The sequence below is a fragment of the Sciurus carolinensis genome, chromosome 5 (genome assembly GCF_902686445.1).
Source record: "Sciurus carolinensis chromosome 5, mSciCar1.2, whole genome shotgun sequence".
Classification (NCBI taxonomy): Eukaryota; Metazoa; Chordata; class Mammalia; order Rodentia; family Sciuridae; genus Sciurus; species Sciurus carolinensis.
The window spans coordinates 174846438-174870573 of record NC_062217.1 but is presented as its reverse complement, the minus strand read 5'-3'; the positions used below and the strand labels follow the sequence as shown (position 1 = coordinate 174870573).

Below are 24136 nucleotides of genomic sequence, written 5' to 3'. Positions count from 1 at the left end.
TGGATGGATATATAGATGATAGATGATAAGCAGGTGGCTGAATAGGTGGACAGGGAGGTAGATGATAGATAAATGATAGCTAGATGGGTATGTTGACTGATGATAGGTACATAGATAGGTAGGCAGTAGGTAGACAGCACATGGTAGGTAGAAGGTAGGTAGGTAGGTAGATGATTAGGTAGGTAGGTAGGAGGTTGTCATATCTGTGGAGGTGGTACCTGCCTGAGAGATGCCTTCTTTTATTGGTTGCTGAATTTCCCAGCTGGGCAAGTAGGTGGTGGGCACCTGTCATATGGAAGCCAGACCCTTCTTCCTGCTGCTCTGCCTTCACAGGTCATCAGGGAAGGGCAGCTCTCCCAGTGCGCAGGAACTGCCGGCTGGGCCCACACAGACGCAGCGGCTGGCACGGCAGGGAAGAGTACCTCCTGCACTTGCAGATGGGTTTCAAGATAGGAGAGTTCAGAGAGGCACAGCTGCCTGGGGCAAGCCGCTCCTGGGCCTCTGCTGTCCAGGCTGCCTCGGCAAGGCCTGCCCTGGGTTCCTGCTGGGTGCCCAGGCAGGGAAGGCTCCCTCCGCCAGCGAGGCTGGGAGCAGAGGCTCACATGCACCCTTCCCGGAGCCCTGGCCCTGGAGCCTGGGTTGGCTACCGTGGATGCGTCCCCACCCGTTAGGGCTGATTTGAGGATTTACCAGTTTCTCTCCTCCGCCTTCCCATTGCCCAGTCACAGAGGAGAAAGCGGCCAAGGGGGAGGCAGGGAGCCAGATCATAGTGCGTCTCCACCAGGGTCTCCCGCAGGAGCAACCTGCTGCCAGGGACCTGCAGGGCGTCCAAATGGAACTGTCCGGAAGGTGCCTGCTCTGCCCAGATGTACCCAATGGAAGAAGAAACCCGCTTTCAGAATGTGCAGGAGACTAGCAAGATGCAGAGGAGCAGCTTAGAAAGGAAGGATGGCCAGAATCTACTTTGGCCCACCCTGCACTCCACCCGGTATGAGTGGGGCTTTTTTTTGGTCATTTCTTTTTTTACATAAAAAATATAGCACATAATTATTTTCAGCTCAATTAGTGTTATTCTGTAACACCACTTGAATGGTAGAATAGTATTCCATCAAGGGAAATTTTATCATTTCTATAACCATACCTTGTAAGTCATTGTTTTATTAATTTTTAAATCTGTTCTAATTTGTTGTGCATGATAGAATAAATTTATACATTTTGATAGATCATACATAAATGGAGTGTAATCTCTCATTTTTCTGATTATACGTATTGTCAGGTTGCATTGGTCATGCAATTATATATGTATTTTTATACTATAAAACATTCTAATGTATTTAAAACTAAAGTCTTAAGTTTGGATTTGTTGATTCAGAGTAACAGTAGCATCCAGGATGCTATTTCAATCTCCTCGACTTGGTGACATTGGTGGGAACCCTTTCTCCAAGTGGGGCTGCACCACCAAGCAGGTTCAGGGTAGATTCATCTTGTCTGGGACCCTGAGGCCACCTCCAGAGCAGGCTTGTGATCAGCTGAACAAGATCTGGGGCTTCTGAGTGAGGCTGCCAAGGGGGTTTCCTGGGGACCTGGGCAGTTAAAGTCCAGGGGAGAGGGGACACTGTGGGCATGAGGCCCTGGAGCCAGCGCCCCCATGTGACACACTGGAGGCGTGTCAAGGGACAGGAGTGGTGGTGTTCTGTGATCGAGTTTCTGAGCACAGAATTTACTGGCAGCAGACGCAGGGAGCCTGCCTGGATCCAGATGTTCGCCTGCACGAGAAACAGGCAAACCATGGGAAGAGGAAAGATGAGTTTGATGCAGTCTGGTCAATCTGGAGAGAAGACGGATTGCTTCTCTGCCCTTCCTACAGAGACAGTTACAATTTGTTCTGGTTTGGAGGTGAGGTGTCCCCCAAAAGCTCACATGTGAGACAGTGCAGGAAGGTTCAGAGGAGAACCTCTCAGGGTTGTGAGAGTCTCAGCACCCCGGTCAGTGAGTTCATCCCAGATGGGATGAACAGAGTGGAATCTGAAGTGGTGGGTGTGGCTGGAAGAGACTGGAATTGGGGCTTGGCTTTGGGGTATATATTTTGTATCTGGAGAGTGGAGACTCTCTCCTCTGCTTCATGATCACCATGATGCGAGCTGCTTCCCTCCGCCACCTTCATCCAACATTATGTTCAGTCTCACCTCCAGCCCCGAGGAATGGAGCCAGCCTTCTATGGACTAAGACCTCTAAAACTGTGAGCCCTCAAATAAACTTTTCCTCCTTTAAAATTGTTCTGGTCAGATCTTTAGTCACAGCAGCGAAAAAGCTGATGAAAACACAATTTATAGAAACGAAAGCCAGGTGAGAAATGTATGTAGATTTAGCTAGCCTATGCTAGCCTGGGAACATGTCATTGGTGCCCAGCCAGGGCCACAGGTAGTTTTTATTTTCAGCACAAGGAAATTCAGGATTTCTCTGTCCAATAGGAGCAGAAGTAGTTCTGGGGCCTCTTTCAGGACTGTTTGTGAAAGGAGGCGAAAGCAACGTGTTCAAAATGTCATGAAGCTTGGCTGGCAGCATCATGAAGCAGGCAGGGGTACTGGACCCTGACCAAGGCTAGGTCCTGCCCATCAGAGTGGTCAGAAGGGCCAGGGGCAGCTGCAGGCAGAAGGCTGACCCAGAGCTGTCAGTCTGTCCTCTGCAGGGCCCACTAGCTGGCCTCCTCGGTCCTCAGCGTCGTGGATGCTCACTGCTGATTGCTGGAAGTGCTCAGGCTAATACACCGAGGGAAATGAGATTTGCAGTTACATGTTGGACCAGTTGGCCTAAACCTATTTATTAAAAAGTGCAGTTGAATACAGAATGCAATATTACAAGACGCCATATGGATACACACACTATATGTGGGTACGTATGTGTGTATATAAAATCTTTTCTACCTCATATGTAGAAAGAGGTCAGTAGAAAACAAGATTGTGGAGGTAAGGTCACCAAAAGTTGCCATTGTTTTTCCCTGAGTGCTTTTTTGTATTTTCCAGATATTCTGTAGTAACATATTTATAACAAAAATAATAATGATGCAGTCGGGGCGAGGTGGTCCAGCGCCCATGCAGCTCCCCTTGCCCTGTGTGGCGGGGAGCCTCAGCCCCCACTGCCTGTGAACGGCCTCTCCTCTGCTCGTGCTGTGCTTGCCCTGGGCAGTCAGTCCACGTCTGTGATCTCAATGACTACGGACAGCTGTCACTCTTAATTCCAGCTCCATCCAAGACCTCTCTCCTGAACTCCAGACTGCAGTTCCAGCCAGTGGCCCAAATCCTCCCAGGTGTCCCAGAAGCCTCATGGGACTGACTTTGGACCTCTCCCCACGCCCTGGCCCCCCTGCACACTGGGTCAGGGAGGTCAGCCAGTTCCTGTGGGTCAGCCTTTTTTGTGGCTTTCGTCCAGGGCCTCCTCATGTTAGCTGGTGGGTCCCGTGGGGAGGGGACTGGTCAGTTCCTGGGTTGCTTTGAAGAGATGTCCTGGCGTGTGGGTGGGCTGGGCAGGGGCGGCTGAGGTGCCAGCAGGTCCTGGCCTTCCTCCTGTGTGCCCAGCGCTTGTTTTAAGTTCGCAGGCCTGGGAGGAAGCATTGTCATCTTTCTCTTTTTTTAGATTCTTTCGATTTTACTTAGAAAAACAAAATAAAATAAAATTTAAAAACTACCTTCTCTGGGCTACAAAATCGTATTCCACTGATCTCTCCCTAACATCCCACATTATTTCTTCCTGAAAGGTAATACACAATTCAGAGCTCATTAGCATGTGCAGATAATTCACATGTTCTCTCCTGCTGCGGATCTTCTGCTTAGGCGATATTCTGTCTCACCTTAGCTGGAAATTTCTGCTGGTTTTTCCTAAACATAAGGACAGACTTCAGGTTGTTTTCTATTGGTTAGGATAGCTTGAGACTAAATTGTATATAAAACCCCGTATACAGCAAATTTCTCACTGACTTTTATAGGGAGATAAAGGGCCTATTTATGGGGTACCAGCCGTCTGTCCGCCTAGGCAGATGCCCTGGGGGCACTGACCTGTAAGAGAGTCCACTGGCAGCTCACCTCTCCAGGAAGGCAGCCTCAACTTGGAGGAGGACTGGCTTCTGGCCGGAGGGAGACAAGGCTCCTGGCTTTGTGGGGAGATGGTGGCGCTCACTTGTGCTACCTTTGCAGCATCTCTCTGCCTTGGTCTGCTAAACCATCCTCATGATGAACAGTGACCTTCACAGGGCTGCTTCACCGAGATTCCTCCCAATCATCCAAATGCAGATGTCTCTGAGGAAGGCTTCCCTACCCAAGGGGAGCAGCTGGTCCTGGGTTCCGTGGGCCATAAGGAACACACCTGCAATGAATCCCACAGAAACAAGAGCCAGAAACAGAGAATAAGCCCCTTTACGGAAACCCCTCATAGCAGGTAAATAGTGGAAGGTGCTCTGTGTCTGTGCAACCTGGAATTTGGTGCAGGCATGGGACAGAAGAGGGGCTCAGAGCACTGTGCTGGGGACAGAACCAAGCCTGTGGTGGGAGACAACAAGGCTTGTGGGCTACTTGGAGGCTCTTCGAGAGCAGAAAGACCTGGTGTTAACCAGCTTTTGTGCAGAGTCAAGAGTGGCCCAAGACATTATGGCCTACCATAACCATTACCAAGGATGGTGCTGGGCGAGAAGAAGGGAGACCCCCCTTGCAGAGACAGGGAAACCCCACAGGTCATGACTTGCCCTCTCCCAGGCCTGGGGCATACACAGAATATTTCATTTCTGCTAAGAGCTGCATGCAAGCTGGACATTGCCACCAGCCTCCAAAGCACAAAAAGGAACATGATGATCCAAAGGGTCCACACTAGTCTGCCAAGATGGCTAGCCCAATACCTTAGTGTGGCTGTGAGGCTCAGGACCAAGATTGTCACGCTACCTCACATGTGTGCACACAAATATATGCACATGAATTAAGGCTTAAGCCAACAGTACCAGCCTTCTAATCTGCAGAGCTTTCTGATTTTAGGTGGGGAAAAAATCTTGCCAGTACTTTTGCATCAAAGAGAGATATAAACTTGCTAATTGAAAAGTGTTCACATGGAGGAAAATATGGAGATGCCAGCTATGTAAATTAGCATATGCCCAGATCTAAAAGAAATCATGCTAGGCCAGGAGGAAATTAAGCAGATCAGGGGAGTGAGGAAGCAACCCTAGAACAAATCGAAAGCACCTGGGTGATTTGGCTTAATCAGGGGCTGGGAAAAGGTGAGAAGCCTGTCTGGAGACTGGGCCTGTCTGTGGGAGTAGGGGGTGGGGGCGTGTCCTCCCACCCAGGTTGGCTGGGCTTTTCATGCAGGATCTTAAAGCATAGATCCTAAGGCCGCCTCCTTCCTGATGCCCTGGAGGGCCCTTCAGGTGCTCTCAGGAAGTGCTGCTGGGCAGCCCTTGGACTTCTCTGGTACAGGGATTTCAGGAGTTCATTTGCACATGGACGTCTCCGCCTTGTTCTCAGCGAGAATTGTCCACGCTGCCGCCTTATGCTGGAGGATCAAGAAGAAACTGGCCATCCCAGGGACAACGATCTGCAGCGGGAGCGAGGACAGCTCAATGGCTGGAATGAGCGCCTCCTGGCGGTGACTGCGTGTGACCAGCGCTGACCCAGGCTCCCTTCTGCAGGCGCCGGCTGTGTGAGCTCTGGGTGGAGCGGAGATACTTGGAGGAAGGGTCTGTCCTTGATTCCAGGCAGTCCAGATAGCTGAGGCAGAGGCCGCGTGTGGCGAATATTGAAGGAGCACAGTCCTGTGACTGGGGGAATCCAGGAGGAGTTCACAGAGAGTGAACCCTCCTGACGTGGGGAGGGTCTTGTGCAAAGGCCCTGAGGTCACCTGCCTCACAAGTTGCGCCACAGCGGGGGTGGGAGCATGGAGTAGGGGTCACCAAGGCAAAGGGCGCTGGATGCGAGATTTTGGACCTGGTGCCAACAGCTCAATCTCCGAGGTACAAGAACCTGATAGGGATTTGGGAAAATGTTTGGCGGATTTGTCCCAGAGAGAAATCTTTCTGTGCCCAATAATGTCCAGGCGCCCATCGGGCATCGGGACCAGCAGTCCAGTATCTCCTGGGGCCCTGCACCCTGGACTGGAATGAAACCTGGTAGAAAGCGCCGGTGTTCCCTGCTCCGCCCGGACGGTGGAACGTGCCCGGCTCCAGCGCCACCACCTCAGCCTGGGTTCGCCATTGCGTGCAGCGCCGGGAGCCCGGCGCCGGGAGTCGGCGCCCGGCCGTGCGCGCCTCTCGGTGGTGCGCACCGTCCGCGAGAGCCGGAGGTCACCAGAGGCTGCACGAGAGCCAAGGGGCTGGGGGGTGGGCAGGATCAGCGGGACCCGGCCAGGCGCGCCCTCGCCTCCCGGTGCCCACGGCCCTCGCCGCTCCGCGCCTTGGGCGCTGGGCACCCACGCCCGCCTCCGTCGGTCCCCTCCTCCGGGTCCACGTCTCTTCCCCGCGGCCTCGGGGTCCAAGGGTGCGGGGGGCGGAGACTGGGGCCGGCCGGGCCCGGGGGCGGCGGCGCGCAGGCGGCGGGGCTCGCAGGGGAGGCGGGCAGGGGGAGGGGCTCCGTGCGCGGGGCAGGGGCGGAGCGAGCGGCCGCGCCGCGGAACCAAGTGAGTTCGCTCCGGAGCCCGCGCCGCCGCCGGCCCGCACCTCGGGCGCCCGCCGCCCCCGCCGCCGCCCGCGCGGGGATGTAGGATGCTGGCGGGCGCCAGGCTCCAGCGGCGGCGGCGGCAGCTGCAGCAGCACCAGCAGCCCCGGCGGCGGCAGCCTTTCCTCTGGCCGATGAATGCAGACCTGCCGCCGCCGCCCTGGGTTTGGATGGTCCCCGGCGCGGCCGGGCTGCTCCGGCTCGGCCCGGGGGTCGCGCCCCCGCCGTTGCTGCTCGCCTCGGCCCAGCCCGCGGCGGCCCCGTTGCTCCCGGGGCTGCCCGGCTGGCAAGCCCCGGGCGAGCCCCTGCTGCCTCTGCTTCCACTGCCCTCTGCGCCAGACCACGCCGCCGTGCACCACTACCCCCTGCTCAGCGGACAGGTAAGGTCCCTACCGGCTCGGGCTCGGCGTCGCCGGCTCCCTCCTGTCCCCGGGCGCGGCCCGGCCGGGGCCCTGGGGGTCGCACTCCTTCCTCCCGGGGGGGTCTCCGCCTGCCCAAGACCATCAGGGCGCAGCCTGGCCGCCATGCATTAGCAAGAAAGTTCAAGCGTCGACGTCCCGGTTCTGCCTCTCGGCAGTTTTCCTTCTTCCTTTCCGGTCGCTGAGCCGAGCGGCTTGGAGCTCCACACCCCGGGCACGTCGGGCCGCCGGCCACAACTTTGGCCCGGGCCCGGGTCGCTGTCCAGCGCGCGGCGCTGAAAGCCGCCGCGGGAGCCCCGCGTGGCAGCCGCGTAGTGTGGCTGATATCGCCTCGAAGTTAGTACTTTCACAGTCTCTGCCAGACTTGAAAGCAAGCCGAGAATCAATAGCTGTTTTTGATTCTGATCTGGTTTCCCCTCCCAAATAAACTCAGGGCAGGGCTTAAGAGATCTGGCCCCGTGGAAACCCGCCTGGAAACCCGCCTGAGCGCGGAGAAACACCGCTGGAGCTTTTCCCTCCTGCCCTAGGCCCGGGCCCTCCGAATTCGCTAATGCCCTATTTCACTTCAGAGGAGTTTGGCGTTTAAAGCCTGGAATCAAAAAGAAAAAGTGACTGTGCCTTTGATTGATGGCACGACAGACCAAGGCAGGAGGGTTTTGGCAAGGTCTGTTCTTTGCTATCTAACTATGCAGATGCATTTAAATCAGGGGATAACATGTATTTTATTCCAAAATCGACCTCATTAGCATATTCAAATGAGCATTGTTAGAATGCACCTTCTAATTAATTTGATTTCAAAAGTATCTTGTGAGCTTTCCTACAAGGTGTGGCTGAACTCCTCCCGAATGGTCTTTATGATAACTGACACATCACATATGTGGCGCTGGGTGTGCATTTGATGTGTGATGCAGTTCATGCTGGCTTTCATCGGATCAGCGCCGGTAGCTTTTGCCATGTTTCGAGGGCTGTTGTATCAGAGCACCACCACTAGAGGTACATAATGCTAAGGAACCACATTTTTTCCATATAGAAAACTGCATTTTTTTCTTGTATATATTTAAAAAGAAAAATCCAGCAAAACTTAGTGTTTGTCTTTTAAATATTTTGTGCTATCCCTATCCTGTTAAATAGCCATATTTAGAACCAGAAGGATATATTCAAATATCAGGAAAATAGAATTGCCTCATGATTGTACAACAATAGATATTGAACCATTCTCCATCATTGCTATCTGGATCGCCTGATGAGGACGCCGCTGTTTTGCTCAGGGAGACAGTCTCCTGTCTGCCCCTCCCAGTGAGTGCTCTTTTCTTCTCTCATTGGGATCTTAGGTTAGATGATGCTGATCTTTTCTTTGCTGTGAGATCTATTTGTATTGATGAATCTTGGGAAACTTTGATTCTTAACTCCTTAGCTTTTTCATTTTGAAAATATTTGCCTAGTGTTTTATAAGTGGTAGATATAATCAACATGACATGTTATAGGGAAAGGAATGTCACAACATAGCTCTGTGCTTGCCTGTGAGACTGATTCAAGGACCCCGCAGGACAGCCGGTGTCTCTGCCTTTCACTGTGGTGCGTCCTCATCTCGGGCAGGCACACGTTTCTTACTGTCTCCTCCTGGTTTTCCACTGAGAAAGTTCCTTTTCGGTACTGAAGGATGCAGTGTTGGTAATCCCTGTGATGATCCAGATATGAAAACTTGTATACGTTTCTATTTGATGTGTAAACATCTATAGTTTTTCTGGGTTGAGGAAAGAGGGAATTTTTCTCATACTCACATTATGTACATTTAAAAATTTCTTTTCCAAAGCAGTTGTTCTAGCAACTTTTGATATAAAGTGGAGTCGGCGGATTTGGGCTGATGAGTGGTCCCTTGTCTTTGCTCTCATTGCAGTGGCTGCTTGGTGGCCATTCTCCACCGATAGGACTGTCCCCCTCTTCCACAGTGGAGTTGGTGCCCATTTTCCCACATGTCTGCCCTTCTGCCCTGCCACCTCCTGTTGGGAAAAGTTGGATAGACAAAAGGATACCTAATTACAAGGTAAAAACGCAGTGATCTGATTGGATAAGTGGCTTCTATTTGCTCAGTTGTCATGTATTGCTGTATCAATGGAAGTGCCACGTATTTTACAACTGCAATAGATTGACCATGGAGGAATAGAGAGAAATCATTCCAGAATTAGATGGGGGGGGTGGTTATTTTACTGTAGCTTGATGTACTTGGATCCCATGGGAAAAAATGTAATTTTTAAATTATCTGAATAAGAATCTTTATTTAAATTTTTTTTCATTTTTACGATCTATAACCATTGAATGAAATGTAGCATTAGGCATTAGAAAATGCAAGTTTAAATTGTAAGAGCAAGTTTTTCTTATTATTACTGCTCTGAGTTTTCATTTCTCTGATGGCTTGTTTTAGCTTCAAAATTCAAAATTCACTCCCTACATTTTGCTTACTTGAATACTGAGAAAGTGATACATTGAAGTGTTCTACACCACCAATTAATAATCTCATTGTGGTGATTTTTCCACCTGCAAACTGGCTCTGGGCTGAACAGACAGGTCAGTATGCGACAACCAGCCAGGAAACTTCAGCTAAGGACTGGCTGGCACTTGAGTCCTGTCCTTTAATTTTTAGAATGGTGACTTATAAAGCATCCAATCAGAATGCCCAAGTTGACCAACGTGAGGCCGCATGAGTGTGAAGCTCTTCTCACCTGCCTCATCTTAAACGCTGTGTTTGCCTTGTTTCTGGCAGATCTTTGTGAATGATTCCTTTGCCCTGGACTCTACGTGGATACGCCCTGGGGACTCAGGACTGCTCCACCAGCTCGAGAAGCCTCCTGTGCTGGAGCAAGTGGCTCTGACTCTGTCCAGGCCCACTGCTGCCTCCAGGCCTCGCCCTGCCCTGGTCCTAGGGCCTCCGCCGATGCCAGGTCGGTGCCCGAATACTGGTGGCAGTGTGAGTTTTGTTTGTTTGTTTCAGTCATAAGTCAGTGTGGAAACTACACTTGTCACTTTGGTGACAGGTGTCTCTTAGTTCTCTCATACTTCATTTCATGGTGAGAGTATGCTTTTTAAAATGGATTGAGCTGCGGGTGTCTCAGCCACTCTTTATTCTTTTTAGAATACAGAGTCTGTTTTTAAGATGAAGAGATGGACTTGCACAGAACTGTATTTGTAGTGCTCTGTTTTTAAAATTGGACCACGTTGTCTGCTGATAGCTCTTAATAGGGGCACTAATTGATCCACCCACTCATCGGACAGTGTTGTTCTTGGGCTGAGGGCGGCGAGGGTGCTTGCCGTGTGCTGGGGTCCGGCTGTGTTCTCCGTGAGTTTCGCCTTCACGTTGGGGTGATGGGGCGCTGGGCTATGAATGCCCCGTTTGGAAGATGGATTTCGTTCTATCTTTGGAGTCTAGTGACCTGAAAGAACATTCGTCTGGAACAGGCGCCCATGAAACAATCCCTGGATGAAAGATCGTATAATAAACCCGTATCATAACAGGAGAATAAAATCATCTTATGAATTTTTAAATTGATTTTTAAAATCACCTTAACATATGATCATATTATAAAAGCAAATGCTGCCAATGCCAAGATTGCCTTGCAGCCCCTTCCATTGTGGAATATTTTATGACTTCAGAATTACATTATCTTCCTGTAATTTCCTACCTACCAAGCTTATCTCAATGTGTGTCTCTGAAATTTAGTAATAAGGAGATGTTCCTGTGGATAATGCAGTGCTGGTGTGGGAGATATATTTATTTTCTGCTCTGTTTGCCTACAAATTCATTCCAATTTGCGATGAATCTTGTTTAGCAGTGAGTCAGGAAGAACAGTGCAACTCTGTGCTTCTCGTAGGACTTGAGGATTCCTGGCTGAAGCTCGCCCCACTCCTTGCGATCGAGCTTTGCTGATTAATCCAAGCCTGACTGCACGTCCTACGTGCTTGCACTTTGGAGCCTTTTACACTGAGATGATCGTGTTTCCTGTTAATTTAATGGTGACGAAGGATGACTCAATGACCTGTGTGACAGGAGGGTGTGCTGTCAATCACTTTTCTGGCACATGAGGAATAATATTTTAATTTCCTAATGCATTGGCAAGAACTGTCACCAAAACAATCAGCCAGCTTAGTTTCAAAAATGGAATAGGTGAGTTGAGTTCCCTGCTCCCACAGGCCCACTCCATCCTGAGTGGACTTCTCTCCCCTCTGCCCCTCGCCGAAGGCCACATAGCTGCTTTCCCACGCACCTCCGCCTCTCCCTGGGGCTGGGTCCAGGCATGTGCTGGCCGTCCATCTGTCAGGAGCAGCCTACGGCAGCTTCCCACTGATTTTCTGTCATGTGGACTTTGATGCTCACTATTACATAGCGGATATTTAATACTTAAGTTAAAAAGCGTTCATTAATTTTAGTTTTTGGCTTTTTAATTAATCTACTTTAAGGGATAAAAATATTTCTTACCCACATGATCAGCATTGGAATGACCTTTCATTCCAATCTAGCCTACCATTTGTCAGACCTATGCCTTTTCACTTTCCTGGATTTTGTTCTTCCTTAAACTTAGGAACAACTGAATATCACACTTACAGCTTTCCTTATCCTTTGGGTAATAAAGTACCTGTCCCAGAGGTCATTTAATAATAATCAAATATGTTTGTTTTGAATTGGGTATTTCAGAATCACTTCATTACAATTCACATTTTTTGATAAATTTCTGAATTCTTACAAGTTATTTGCCATTGAAAAGCATGTGTTAAATGTCCCTTCATCCAAAGAGATATTTAAGGGGTTGTTTGTGTGCTGTTAACTGTTTGCAAAGAGCTTGTGCAGGAAGCAAATAAAGGTGGAAGGTAGGGTAAACTCCAAGCCAGTTAAAAATCAAAATACATCATTTCAATTTAACCATAAATAGAAATTGCAGCTTGCTCCATGGTAGAATACTTGCCTAGCATGTGAGAGGCACTGGGTTCAATTTTCAGCACCACATATAAATAAATGAATAAAATAAAGGTCTATCAACATCTAAAAAAACATTTTAAAAAACATTTAAATATAAATTTTCAGACATTTTATCATTAAAATTCTATTAAATTTTAATATCCTATCATAAATTGATAAATTCCTTTAATTTATATAACAAATTAGTATATAAATATTATACTTATAATATATACATTTATGTAAATATAATGTAAATAAGATATAAATGTATTTTATAATTGATACATTACATTGATCAATCTTGGTGTACACTTTTTTTTTTTGCTACTGGGGATTGAACCCTGAGCCACACCCCCAACCCTTTTTATTTTTTATTTCTTGCTAAGTTCCCAAGGCTGGCTTTGAACTGGCGATCCTCCTGCCTCAGCCACCTGAGCCCCTGGATGATAGGTGTGGGCTACCATGCCTGCTTTGTTATTCATCTTTATATCTGAAATGAGTGGTGTAAGAATCAGATGTATTTTATTGATCCCCTTTAAATTAAGAAGCATAATTAGAATTCCCAAAGAACTGGAGAAGTGAGTCAAAGCTTGGTTTTAAACGGCCTCTGGGTAAGCTGCTTTCTTTCCTTGGCAGACGGTAGTTCCTGTGTGATTGTTGATCTGTTAGGGCTTCACACACGTTCCAGTTTCAGCCACGTGCTCCAGCGGTGTGCAAGCACTTGTGTTTGAGTAGGCACGAGGTTGGCCTCAGCTGGAGCTGGCCCTGGGCAGAGAGGAGGAGCGATCCTGGGGGCCAGATTAAGGTCGCGCCCCTGGTGTTGTGGAGTAAGGAGCCGCCTGGCGTAGGTACCAGACAGTGTGCGCCCGGCTTGGGTGAACTTGGAAAGCGTCTGAGATCTGGTGACTGTTACCGCAGACTTCATTTTGTGCGTGCACTGGGCTTATCCACGACGACCGTGATGCTCATCTGCCCTCACGCTCGGGTCTAGGAAGACCCGGCCGCTGGGAAGAGCTGAGCTGGGGCTGGCGGCCATCTTCTTTGCGTTCCCCTGGCACGCTGTCTCTTGGCATCTTCTCTGTGGTCACGGTGCCAGGAGCTGGGCTGTCCAGGCTCCTATCTGGCTCAGCTCATGCTGCCATGGTATGGAGGACAAAACGGCCTGGGCTGCTTCAACAAGTTATTTCTCGTGGTTCTGGAGGCAGGAAGGCCACCAGCAGGCTCCATGTGGTTGAGGTCGGATGAGGGCTGTCTTGCCTGGCCTACCGATGGCCGTCTTCTCACTGTGTCCTCACTTGGCCGAAGGGACGGGGGCTCTCTGGGGCTCCTTTTGTAAAGGCATGAGTCCCATCATGAGGGCCATGCTGCTAGACCTCCTCTCTCACGCCCTCCTCCTGATGCCACCTCCTTGGGGCTAGAGTTCACTGTGTGGATCTGGGGGCCCCCAACATCAGTCCGTAGCAGCTCTGCCTTGAGCTCTCGGTAGATAACAGCACCTTGGTGCCTGCACATCCCTGAAGGTGTTTGGGGAAGGGGCAGCCTGAGAAAGGCCTCCCGGGATGAAGCTGCCTGAGGCAGGAAGGGGAGGAGGGATTCCAGCCGGGTGCGGAGGCACTTGCCTATAATCCCAGCAACTTGGGAGGCTGAGGCAGGAGAATCTTGCATTCAAAGCCAGCCTTAGCAACCTAGTAAGGCCCCAAGCAGCTCAGCGAGACCCTGTCTCTAAATAAAATATAAAAAGGGCTGGGGATGTGGCTCCGTGGTTGAGTGGGGAATTCCAAGGCAAGGGAGTGGAATGGTCAAAGACACAAAGGTGTGAGAAAGGAGTGACCAGACAGACACAGCAGTGGGCTGTGGCCACTTGGGCTTGGACCCCTGCGTGGAGACCTGCTCTCCAGCTCTTCTTGGACGGTCAGGGGAGTTTTATTCACTTTTCTGCTGAGGACACCGCCCTCCCGGGAGAGTATGGAGAGGTTCCATCTATCTCTGACAGGTGACTCCAAACACACAAAAGCACAGTCATAGCTCTGTTAGAAACGAAGGTCTCCAGCGGCAATCGAATGGCTCCCTGTATTCACGACTGAACGTGCTGAGTCAGAAATAATGCCCAGCCTTGGCAGTAGCCCAGCCAGGCAGGAGGGAGGAAGCGGGTCTGTGCAGCGCCTCCTCCTGAAAGCTTCGCTCCCACCAGCTTCTCCTTCAGTCTTTCCCTGCCCTGTGCTGGGGGGACACAGGTGACTCACAGGTGCAGCAGAGGCCAGGGTGGCCAGGGTGGCAGTGGTGCTTGCCAGGGGCTCTGTATTCTGCTTCTGGAAACAAGAACTTCAGAGCCCCTGAGCTCTTCAGAAATAAAGCTACTTAGTGAAGAGTGTGGAGCGGGGAGGAGACCATCCATGCCACTCTGCTCGGGAGGCAGAGGGTCTCGCTGGAAACTGGGGACTCCTGGAAAAGTTTCCTTCAGGACCCCGCACATCAGCTCCAGGTCACAGCCTCACCTGGTTCAAAGGTGGGTGCAGAGGGAGGCAGGGAGCCAAGGCAGCAGCTGAGGAGGGCAACTGAGAGGGTTCAGCCTGGCCCAGGTGCATTTACTCCAGGAGGCAGAGGAAAGGCAGATTTTACACAGGACTGAGGAGACAGTTTGGATAAATCAGCTTTCATTTGACTTAACAGGCAAAAGCAAATGAATAAATGAAAGACCCTAGAAAAGCAGTAAAAGATAACTGATCAGTAAAAGTCAGTAATTCAAAGGGAGCTGCCAATCTGAAAAGATGATTTGAAGCATTGGGGAAAGAATGCAAGGAAACTTCTGGAAACTAGAATAGTCACAGAGAGGGACCGATTATGACGTTAGTGAGGGAAGACGGTACAGAAATGTTCAGGAGCCTAGAAAGCTGTGGCTGGGAAAGCGAGGTGACGGCAGGAGGAGATGAATGTCTCCAGATCCCGCGTGCCTCCTTCGGAAAACGGGGCAGCAGCAGAAGCGCCAAAGGTGCCCAGGCACCTGGGGCCTGCTCGCCAAGGCCTGGAGGGACTCGGACATGGGGTTGGTGGCCCTGTGGCTTCAGCTTATCCTATAGAACTGGGTGGAATCAGCCCCGTGGAGAAGTTCAGCCAGTCAGGATGAAGCAAGTTTGTCCATGAAGAAATTCATGCCCACAAAATGTCTGTGTAATGCCGGAGCAGGAGGGGGACAGGGACTCGACTTTGAAGTTTCCGCCTCCGAACCCGTGTTGTCTAACCCTGGTGTTGCACCCCACCACCCGCTCAGCTAACGGTGTAAAACATAACTTCTGTCTTTGCCTTTTAAAAACACAGCTTAGCTATTTGACTTACTCTCCTTTTATTTTTCGGCCCTTGTTATATCCTGTTTTTATGTTCTCTGGTTGTTTCTTTGTTTCATTCTGTTTCTACATTTTGGTGACATTTATATTTTATTTACTTTTGTTTATATTGCCATTTGGAATTTGTCCACACTGTTCATATTTTCTCAAGCAATTACCTGTAAGATTTTATAAAAACTGATTTGAGCATATGGTTTCTCAATTTTCAGATCATGACAACACTATTAGTTTAGAATTCTTTTACAAAACATGAGAAATTTGGAAAAATTTTGCATTGTAAAATTGTATTTCTTTCTCTTTAACTTGCTCAACAAAGAAATAAATCTAACACGAGAACTAAAAATGATGAAGTCCTATTTCAAGGCACCTGTAGTATCAGCAATTTCTACTAATTACTTAGAATATATGTAAACATTTGTTAATTTGATTAAAGAAACAAGTGAAAAACTCCAAGCAATTTCATTGGGAAAGAGGCTACTATAATAATTGTAATCCCAATATGTGAACTCCAATTGCACTGGTAACGGGAGGCAGGTGAAGCTGTAAATTCTTCCAAATCCCTGAGCTCTGTTGAAAGAAACTGAAGCAGTCAGACACCCCAGTCCGGACTCCAGGCTGATAATTAGGTCACCCAGGACTGAACCTGGGCCAGAATCTCACTCCCTCACAGCCTAGCATCTACCAGCCTGCAAGGAAGGGGCGTAGATTCATGGTCCACGGGGTAAGGATAGTGACGGCTGTGGCTGAGGCATGAATACTGAGATTGTCAGACACTCCTGGACTCCCCACAAGCAAGAGCCATTGTTAAAGGAATCTAAAGCCTGCAGGGCAGTGAATGTACCCATGGTAACAAAATCCAAATCTGGGACAACTCCTGGATTTACTAACGCAACTTCATTTACTAACAGCCTGACAGAAGAAAGAGTGTGCCCATTTTCTGGAGGGAATCCTCTGACCATGTTTTCTCTTGTTCTGTTTGCAATGTCTAGCATTTGATAAAAAGTTACAAGACACACAAATCAAACAAGAAGTGATAAACCACTGTCAAGATACAAAATACTCAATAGAGCTAGACCCTAGGATGATACCAATATTGGCATTATAAGACCAGGACTTTAAATTAACTCTGATTAGTGCATTTATTAGTGTAAGAAAAAGGAGAAAATTTTGAACAAACAGCTGGGGAATTTTATCAGAGATATAGAAATATGCAAAGGTCAAATTGCAATATTAGAAAAATGGAGCATGCTTCCTCAGAGTTCTGAGAAAAGATCAAATGGTCCAACATACACATAACTGAAGTCCCAGGAGGACCAGGAGAAAAACATACAGACATAACGAATATGTGAGGAGATGCGGACTAAAGGTGATGCAAATAATTCATGTTGTCAAACTATAGACCCAAGCAGCTCAGTCAACCCCACGATGGAAAAGAAGCAAAGACAGAGCAATACTAGACAAATCATATTCTAACTTGCAATTCAAAGATCAAAAGCAAATCTTGAAGGCAGACAGAGAGAGAGGACAATTAAATTTATAGGAACAAAGGTAGAACCACAGGAGTTTCATTGTCAGAACATGGAGACAACGAAGTGCATGTTTACCTACTGAAATAAGAAGCTCTCCACCCAGGACTCAGCCCAGGTGAAGAAACTGTTGACAGCAGCCACGCTGTAGGACCAGGTGCCCATCAGCCAAGGATGAAGATAATGGGGTGTACATACACAATGGAGTTCTACTCAGCTACAAAGAAGAGGGAGGTTAAGGCATTTGCTGGTGAAAGGATGGAATTGGAGAACATTGTCTAAGTGAAGTGAGCCAGACTCAGAGAGTCATGGACTGAATGTTTTCTCTCCTTGTGGAAGAGAGAGCAAAATAAGGGGACAAAGTGGGGATGGGGCATCATGAAAATGGAAGGGAGATGAGTGGAGGGAAGGAAGGGGATTGAGGGGAGGGAGGAGAGATGGGAAAGGGAGGAATTGCAGAATAAGATTGACCAAATCATGCTGCATGCATGTGTGAATGTACCATGGTGAATTCCACCTTTATGTCCTAAAAGTTTCATTTTATAAGTACAATAAATAGATGGGAGGTCAGTGGAGGAGAGGAGGGGAGAACAGGAGGGAGGAGGAAGTCCTAAGGGCTGAACTGGAGCAAATTGTATTCCATGCATGTATGATGATGTCAGAGTGAGCCCCAATATTGTGCATAGCTATAAAGGCAAATAAAAACATAAAAAACCAAGGTGAAATATTTTCCCCAAAAAACTAAAACTGAAGAGAATTTATTGCCTAGAGACTAGCAGTTCTAGAAATTATAGGAAGAAATAATATAGCAGAGAGTGATTTACCTTTATTCAAGACTATAGAGTGATAATGATGGCAAATATTTATTTTCCTTATTTGTGATTTCTCTAAGAATAAGTGTATAAAGAACAAAGAATAGTGATATAGTATGTGTGTATATGTAAAATAAAAATGCACATCAACAATTTCACAAAGACTGGAGGAACAGATTGGAAGTATAGAATTGTGTGACTGTCACACCATGGATGATGTGATATAGTGAGATTCAGTGGTCAATTTTGATAGATAAATGACATGCCTTACATGTTTGCATGTATTTATAAATCATATATGCATATATATTTATAGAGACATCTTTATGCACAACAAATATCACAAGGCATGCTATTAATTAATATTAATATTAATTAGAATGGAGCATAGAGCAGGCACTTGGAATTGTAAAGGAATTATAATTGGTGAAACAAAGTGTGGAGCTAAATATGGAATCATGACAAGTACTCAGATCAGCCCCAAAGCAGGCAGAAAACAAGAGCAAAGGACCAAACACAGTAAAACTGTAAAATGCTAGATTTAAATGTAAGGTCCACACTCCCTGTTTAAGAGGCTCACGTTTTCAGGTGTTCCGTCCTAGATGTCATATCAACAAGAAACTCACTTTCACAGAGCAGATAAGGTAAAAGGGAGGACAGGACGTCCCACGCAAGCTCACACGGAGAGAGCAGAGGGTCCCTGAGGCCACAGGCAGTTAGAATCCACCAGGAGAGGTGCCTGCGGGTGGGGAGGGACTCCGCACAGCACAGCGCCTGCCTGAGCGGCTGGTCCAGAGCTGCCACGCGCAGGAAGCAGAGGCCGGCCCAGCAGCACCAGCAGCAGGAGCACGGGGAGCTTGGAGGAGCTCCGGCTCACCTGCGTGCTGCGACTGCAGGGCTGCCGGGCGGGGCCCTCTGCTCGGCCACTCCAGAACCTTGGCTGCAGACGGGGTGCTTGCGGCTCCCAGGGCTGCGGCCGTGCTCAGGCCAGCGGGTCTCACGCGATTGGAAGCATACACTATTTGCTTTCAGACCACCATAGGATTAAGTTAAAAATCAATAGCACAAAAAATACCTAGAAAATCTTCAAATATCTGAAGTAGCCAATACTCTCAAGCCACAAATGGTTCAAAGACAGGGGAAATTAAAAAAGTGTTTTAAATTGAAGGAAAATGAAAACCAATATGAAATATCTTGTGGGATATAGCTTAAGCAACGCCAAATGGAAATGTATAGTGTTAAGATGGTGATGTTAAAAGAGGATGTATGAAATTAGTTACCTAAGGTTCAACCTTAGAAAACTAGTGAAGAGACATGCTTAAACCAGAGCAAGCCAAGGAAATTAAATCATGAACAGCAGAAATCAAAGAAAGTAAAAACAAAAACATAAGGAGAATCGATGAACCCAGGAGCTGAGTGTTTAGTAGGATCAGTACAACTGACACAGGCCTGGCTACGCAGAGCAGGGAAGTAGACCACACGGGTGACGTCAGGAGGGAAGCAGGCTCACGGCTGGGCTTGATGAGAACGTGACAGGAAAATCTAACCCGCCTTGGTGGTGAAGTCAACAACTTGATGGGATATATGAGGCCTAAGTAGATCCAGATCTACACAAAGCTGAGGTCGAGGGCCCAGCCTCCCACCAGGGAAAACCCAGCCAGACGGCCTCTCTGGGATGTTCCACCAGCATTTCAAGAAGGAATCATACCCACATCTAAATAGACTGGTCCAGGAAAGGGAAGAGGGAAGAAGATCCCCCCGCCATTTTTCTGAGATCAGTTCTCTCCTAAGACAAAAACCACGTGAATATGATGGGGGGCCACAGCACCAGCGTGCTTCACCAACCAGCACAGTGCTAACAAGCCGAACCCAGCAATATAGGAAAATGATGGTACTTCTGGACCCTGGGGATTTTCCTTTTCTGGAATGTAATGCTGATTCAATATTAGAAAACCAACTGATCTTGTGTATCAAAAGAACAAAGCTAAAAAGAATAAAAATGAAAGTATCTATTTACCAAACTCAACATCCATTCAGACTAGCAAACAAACACCTGTAAGCCAACTAGGCATTAACAGAAACCTCTTCAGCTCACAGAGAGCAGCAGTGAATGCTGAATTCACCAGTGGAGGAGAATGTTCCCCCTAAGGTAGACACAAGACAAAGACTTGTGTGCTCAGCACTTCATGCCAGGTCGTACAGAAGCCCTAGGCCTTGCAACAAGCAGAGAGAGAGAGAGAGAGAGAGAGAGAGAGAGAGAGAGAGGGAGGGAGAGGGAGAGGGAGGGGCAGGAGGAGAGGACAAGTATACAGTTAGAAAGGAATGAACAAGACTGTCTATCTGCAGATGAAATGATCGACTATTTAAACCATCTCCAAAAGTCTGCCCAGAGTTACCAGCACTAGTACTAACGGGTAAGTTTAGCAGGTTGCAGGATGCAAGGTACAAAATTCAGGTGTATCTGTAGTACGAGTGATGAACAATTAGAAATCAAAATCAAACAGCAGTGTGATTTAAATTGCATAAGTTGCAATATTTATAGGTCAACCTAACAAAATGTGTTATCCTGAAACTACAAACCATTGATGAGAGAAATCGAAGAAGATGTTAATGCACAGAGAGAGATTCTCTATTCATGGCTGGATGACTCAATAATGTTAAGATGCCAGTTAGCTCCAATTGATCTGTGTGTTCAAGGGAACCCTAAAAAATAATCCAGTTTCAGGGAAATTGATAAGTTAATTCAACAATCGGTATGGAAAGCACAGGACGGAGGACAGTGGTGACAGTTTTGAGGAAGAAAAGCACTTGTGAGGACTCAGGTGTAGCTGATGTCCCCTCTTGATAAAGGGTGGGGACTGAGGCTTTGTGGGACTGGAATGAAGAACACAGGATAAAGCCCGAGGGAACGCTGGCGCAGACCACCAGAAGGGACACCATCTGGATGGTCAGTCAATTTTTGAAAAAGGTGCAAAGAAAATTCAGTCAATAGAAGGTTTTCTTTTCAACAAATGGTTTTGGGACCATTGGACATTCATCTTCACAATAAACACACCTTGATCCATATCTCGTGCCATGTAAAAACTCAAAATAAAATATAGACTTAATTAGAAAACCAAAACTCTAAAACTTTTGGAAGAAGACATAGAAGAAAAATGTTGTGACTTTGGTTTGGGCAAAATTTCCTACATGGGGCACCAAAAACATGAACCATGACAGAAATCACATCAATAAATTGAACTTCAGCAAAATTAAAAACTGTCCTTCTTTCAAAGCAACTTTAACAAAATAAAAAGGTGCATACTTGGAGGAAAGATTTGTAAAACATAAATCTGGTAAAGAACCAGCATTCAGATTATATAGAGAACCCTTACAAGTCAATAAGAAAACAAACAGCCCAAGCAAGGAAAATAAATAAAATAGGCCAGACACATCACCAGCTAAGAAGTATGGATCGCAGACAAGCACATGAAAATGTGCTCAGCATCCCGTATCACTAGGAAATGCAAATCAAATCCATTTTGCCAGGCCCCACGCCCCATTGGAATGGCTGTAATTAAAAGAAGCCGCAGGGCCACACTGTGTTTGGGACACAGAGCGGCTGACATTTCCGCAAGGTGCTGGAGGGAGTGCAGTGCCCAGGTGTTTGGAGATCAGCTTGCAGTTCCTCATAGACCTCCCTCAGCCAGCGTCTCACTCCTGTGCACCTACCCAAGAGCAATAAAAAGACTCGCCACACCCTTGCAGCATGGGTCTGAGTGCCCCAGAGGCCATTAGCTGAAGGCTTTGTCTAGGAGCTGTGCGCTGCAGGGAGGTGGCAGCCTGCAGGAGGCGGGCCTGCTGGCGGGGAGTCAGGCCCTGAGGGTGTGCCCGTGCCTGTGCCCTCGGAGGGGATGTTGGAACCTCAGTCCTTCCTCTTTTCTCTGGCTCCTGGCCACAATCCTCTGTCACGTTAGTGTTGAAATTCTTCATGATAAAATTTGAAAGAAGAGTGAAAAAAGAAAAAGCTAAAAGATGCGATCCTACCACAATGAAACACACCTCAGGAGATCACAGGAGTCCCGGGGATCCTACAGCTCACCAGGTGCACTGCCCTGAAGCCGGTGAGGGCCGTTAGGGAGCATCAGCAGCCCTGAAAATCCACTACCAAAATCCAAGGCAGCAGAAATCAGGGTTATAAAAACGAACCGTCACAAAATAGCCCACCTTGAACTGCATGGCTTAGAAATTAATAAGTTGCCTCCAAGACGGACTCAGAGGCAGAAATGAAGCCTGAGAGGAGGATGTCACCTGAATGCATAGCATGTCAGCTTTCAAGTGGAGACGCTGGAAACCCAGAGGAAGAGACCCAAAGTGCGTAGAAGCCAATGATAAAAATTCTTCTGCCGCTTGCAAAACAGAAAGGAGAAAATAAGACTGTTCAAAATGGTTCCCCTGCCCTGTGGACACAAAAACAGATCACTTGTTGAGTTGCGTCGTCTCTGCTTGCTGCAGGTGGCTTTCCACAACTAGAGGACCTGCTTCCTGGCACGTAGGAGCTATTCGGATGAACCAAGCTGGGCAGCTGCATGAATCCTGCCTCTTCTAACCGGCCCCCTGCCTGGCCACCTCAACCTTGTCCCTGCCCACGGTCCAGTCCTGGCCCCCATGACTCCCAGGTGTTGCTAGTGAAATTGCCGGTACTCCAAGGAGCGTCTTGTGACTGAGGCTTGCTTCAGGAAGTGGTGAAACTCTAATATATGTTAGGAAGGTCGCCACCCATTTTATCAATAATTTTTCAAAAATGGAAAAAAATTGGCAGCAAATTACATAGACAAATCTAAGACAAATTCTAAAAGCATTGAAGATGTCACAGCACAGCAATGGTGGCTTGTCCCAGAGACTGTGGTGAGATAGGTGTTTGCAGTGATATCATGACCTGGTTTAATAAGAAAAGACATGCTCGTGTCAATTAGGCTATGGACAGTGGGTCATTTGATGGAATGCAAGTCCAGCAGCCATTTACAAAAGCCAGAAAACGAGCGACGAGGTGGAGCCCGACAGAACAGTGACCTAAAAGCCTCATGTGATGACAGCGCTTGGCGTCAGAGGGCTCATCCGGGTCACCGCACATCACGACTTTAACTGCTTTCTGCACGTTCTGGCTGGTGCAACAAGAGTTGAAACAGGAATAAGAAATACCACCTATCCGGGTGCTGTGACCCAGGCCTGCACTCCGGCAGCTCAAGTGGCTGAGGCAGGAGGATCGCAAGTTCAAGGCCAGCCTCAGCAACTTAGTGAGACCCTGTCTCAAAATAAAATATAAAACCTACTGGCGATGTGGCTCCGTAGTTAAGCTCCCTGGGTTCAATCCTTGGTACCCCTATCCTGCAACACAAAAAAAAAAAAAAGAAAAAAGAAAAAGAAAAAGAAAGAAAAAAAAAAAAAGAAAGAAATACCACCTGAGGATGACATGCTTTTAGATGTGAAACACCCATACTGTCAAAACTAATCGAAATTCAGCCAAGTGGGTTCATAAAATCCAGATGTACAAAGGACAGTTGTTTCCTGCACATTAACGATCACTTAGACCTTGTAACGGAGGCCGCTCTCTGTTACATAGCATGGAAAATGCACAGGATACTGGTGAACAGCCATCTGGGGCGGATGGGTCACGACCTTCACCTGTCAAGAGAACTCTGGGCAGTGTGGGGAGATGACACTCTCAGGTGAGGACGCCCGCTGGGCTCCCCGGTGGGAAAGTGCCCGTGAGGGGACATCAGCACTGCTCTGGTCACTCTGTGGCCACGAGGCAGCCTCTTCCCATCACTGTTTTGGATGTGAGGAAATCTTTGGGCGAAGTCGTTGTGTGTATGCAGATGCACCTATACATGTACACATGTGGGAGGCGTTTAATTGATTATTCTAAAGTTACAGCAGCTTATGCAGCCTGGTGCTGAAGTGCAAATCAACCCAGGTCAATGTGAGCAGTCTTAACAGAATCCTTCTCTAGGATGATTTGTTCTAATACCATAATAAAAAGATGGAGATCAACAGGTGATCCAGAATGGTTATAAGTGGTCATTATGAAACACGCAGTTCGCTCACAAGTAATTCCAGGAATGCAGGTTTGAAGCACCGACTGCCTCTCCCTGTTGAAGGAGCGGGCGCTTCTGGGAGCTGCCCAGGGGCTGCCCATGGCGCTCGAGAGCCCGTTCAGCAGTCGTGTGCCAGGGTCCTGCGGTGGGGCTTGCGGGCCTTTAAAAGAGTCCCTATAATCTCACTACACATGATGATACAGTGCAACAAGGCAAGAGGACTCACGGCTGCAGGCTTCACATCCAGACCTGCTCACGCCCTGTCTTCCTTCCTTCTGGAAGTTTCCAGATCCCAGCCCCCATTCTGAAGCAGCATTTGCC

At 48.1% G+C, this 24136-nt stretch overlaps 1 protein-coding gene across 1 annotated transcript in view; it reads left to right on the top strand.

Annotated features, from left to right (window-relative positions):
- The first annotated feature begins 6673 nt into the window (after positions 1-6673).
- Tcerg1l (transcription elongation regulator 1 like) overlaps positions 6674-24136 on the top strand; it is a 179242-nt gene continuing 161779 nt past the window's right edge. The window contains exons 1-3 of the mRNA XM_047553669.1: positions 6674-7069; positions 9006-9152; positions 9870-10047. Coding sequence (XP_047409625.1) covers positions 6737-7069; positions 9006-9152; positions 9870-10047 — 658 coding nt within the window. The 5' untranslated portion in view covers positions 6674-6736. The remainder of the gene's footprint in view (positions 7070-9005; positions 9153-9869; positions 10048-24136) is intronic.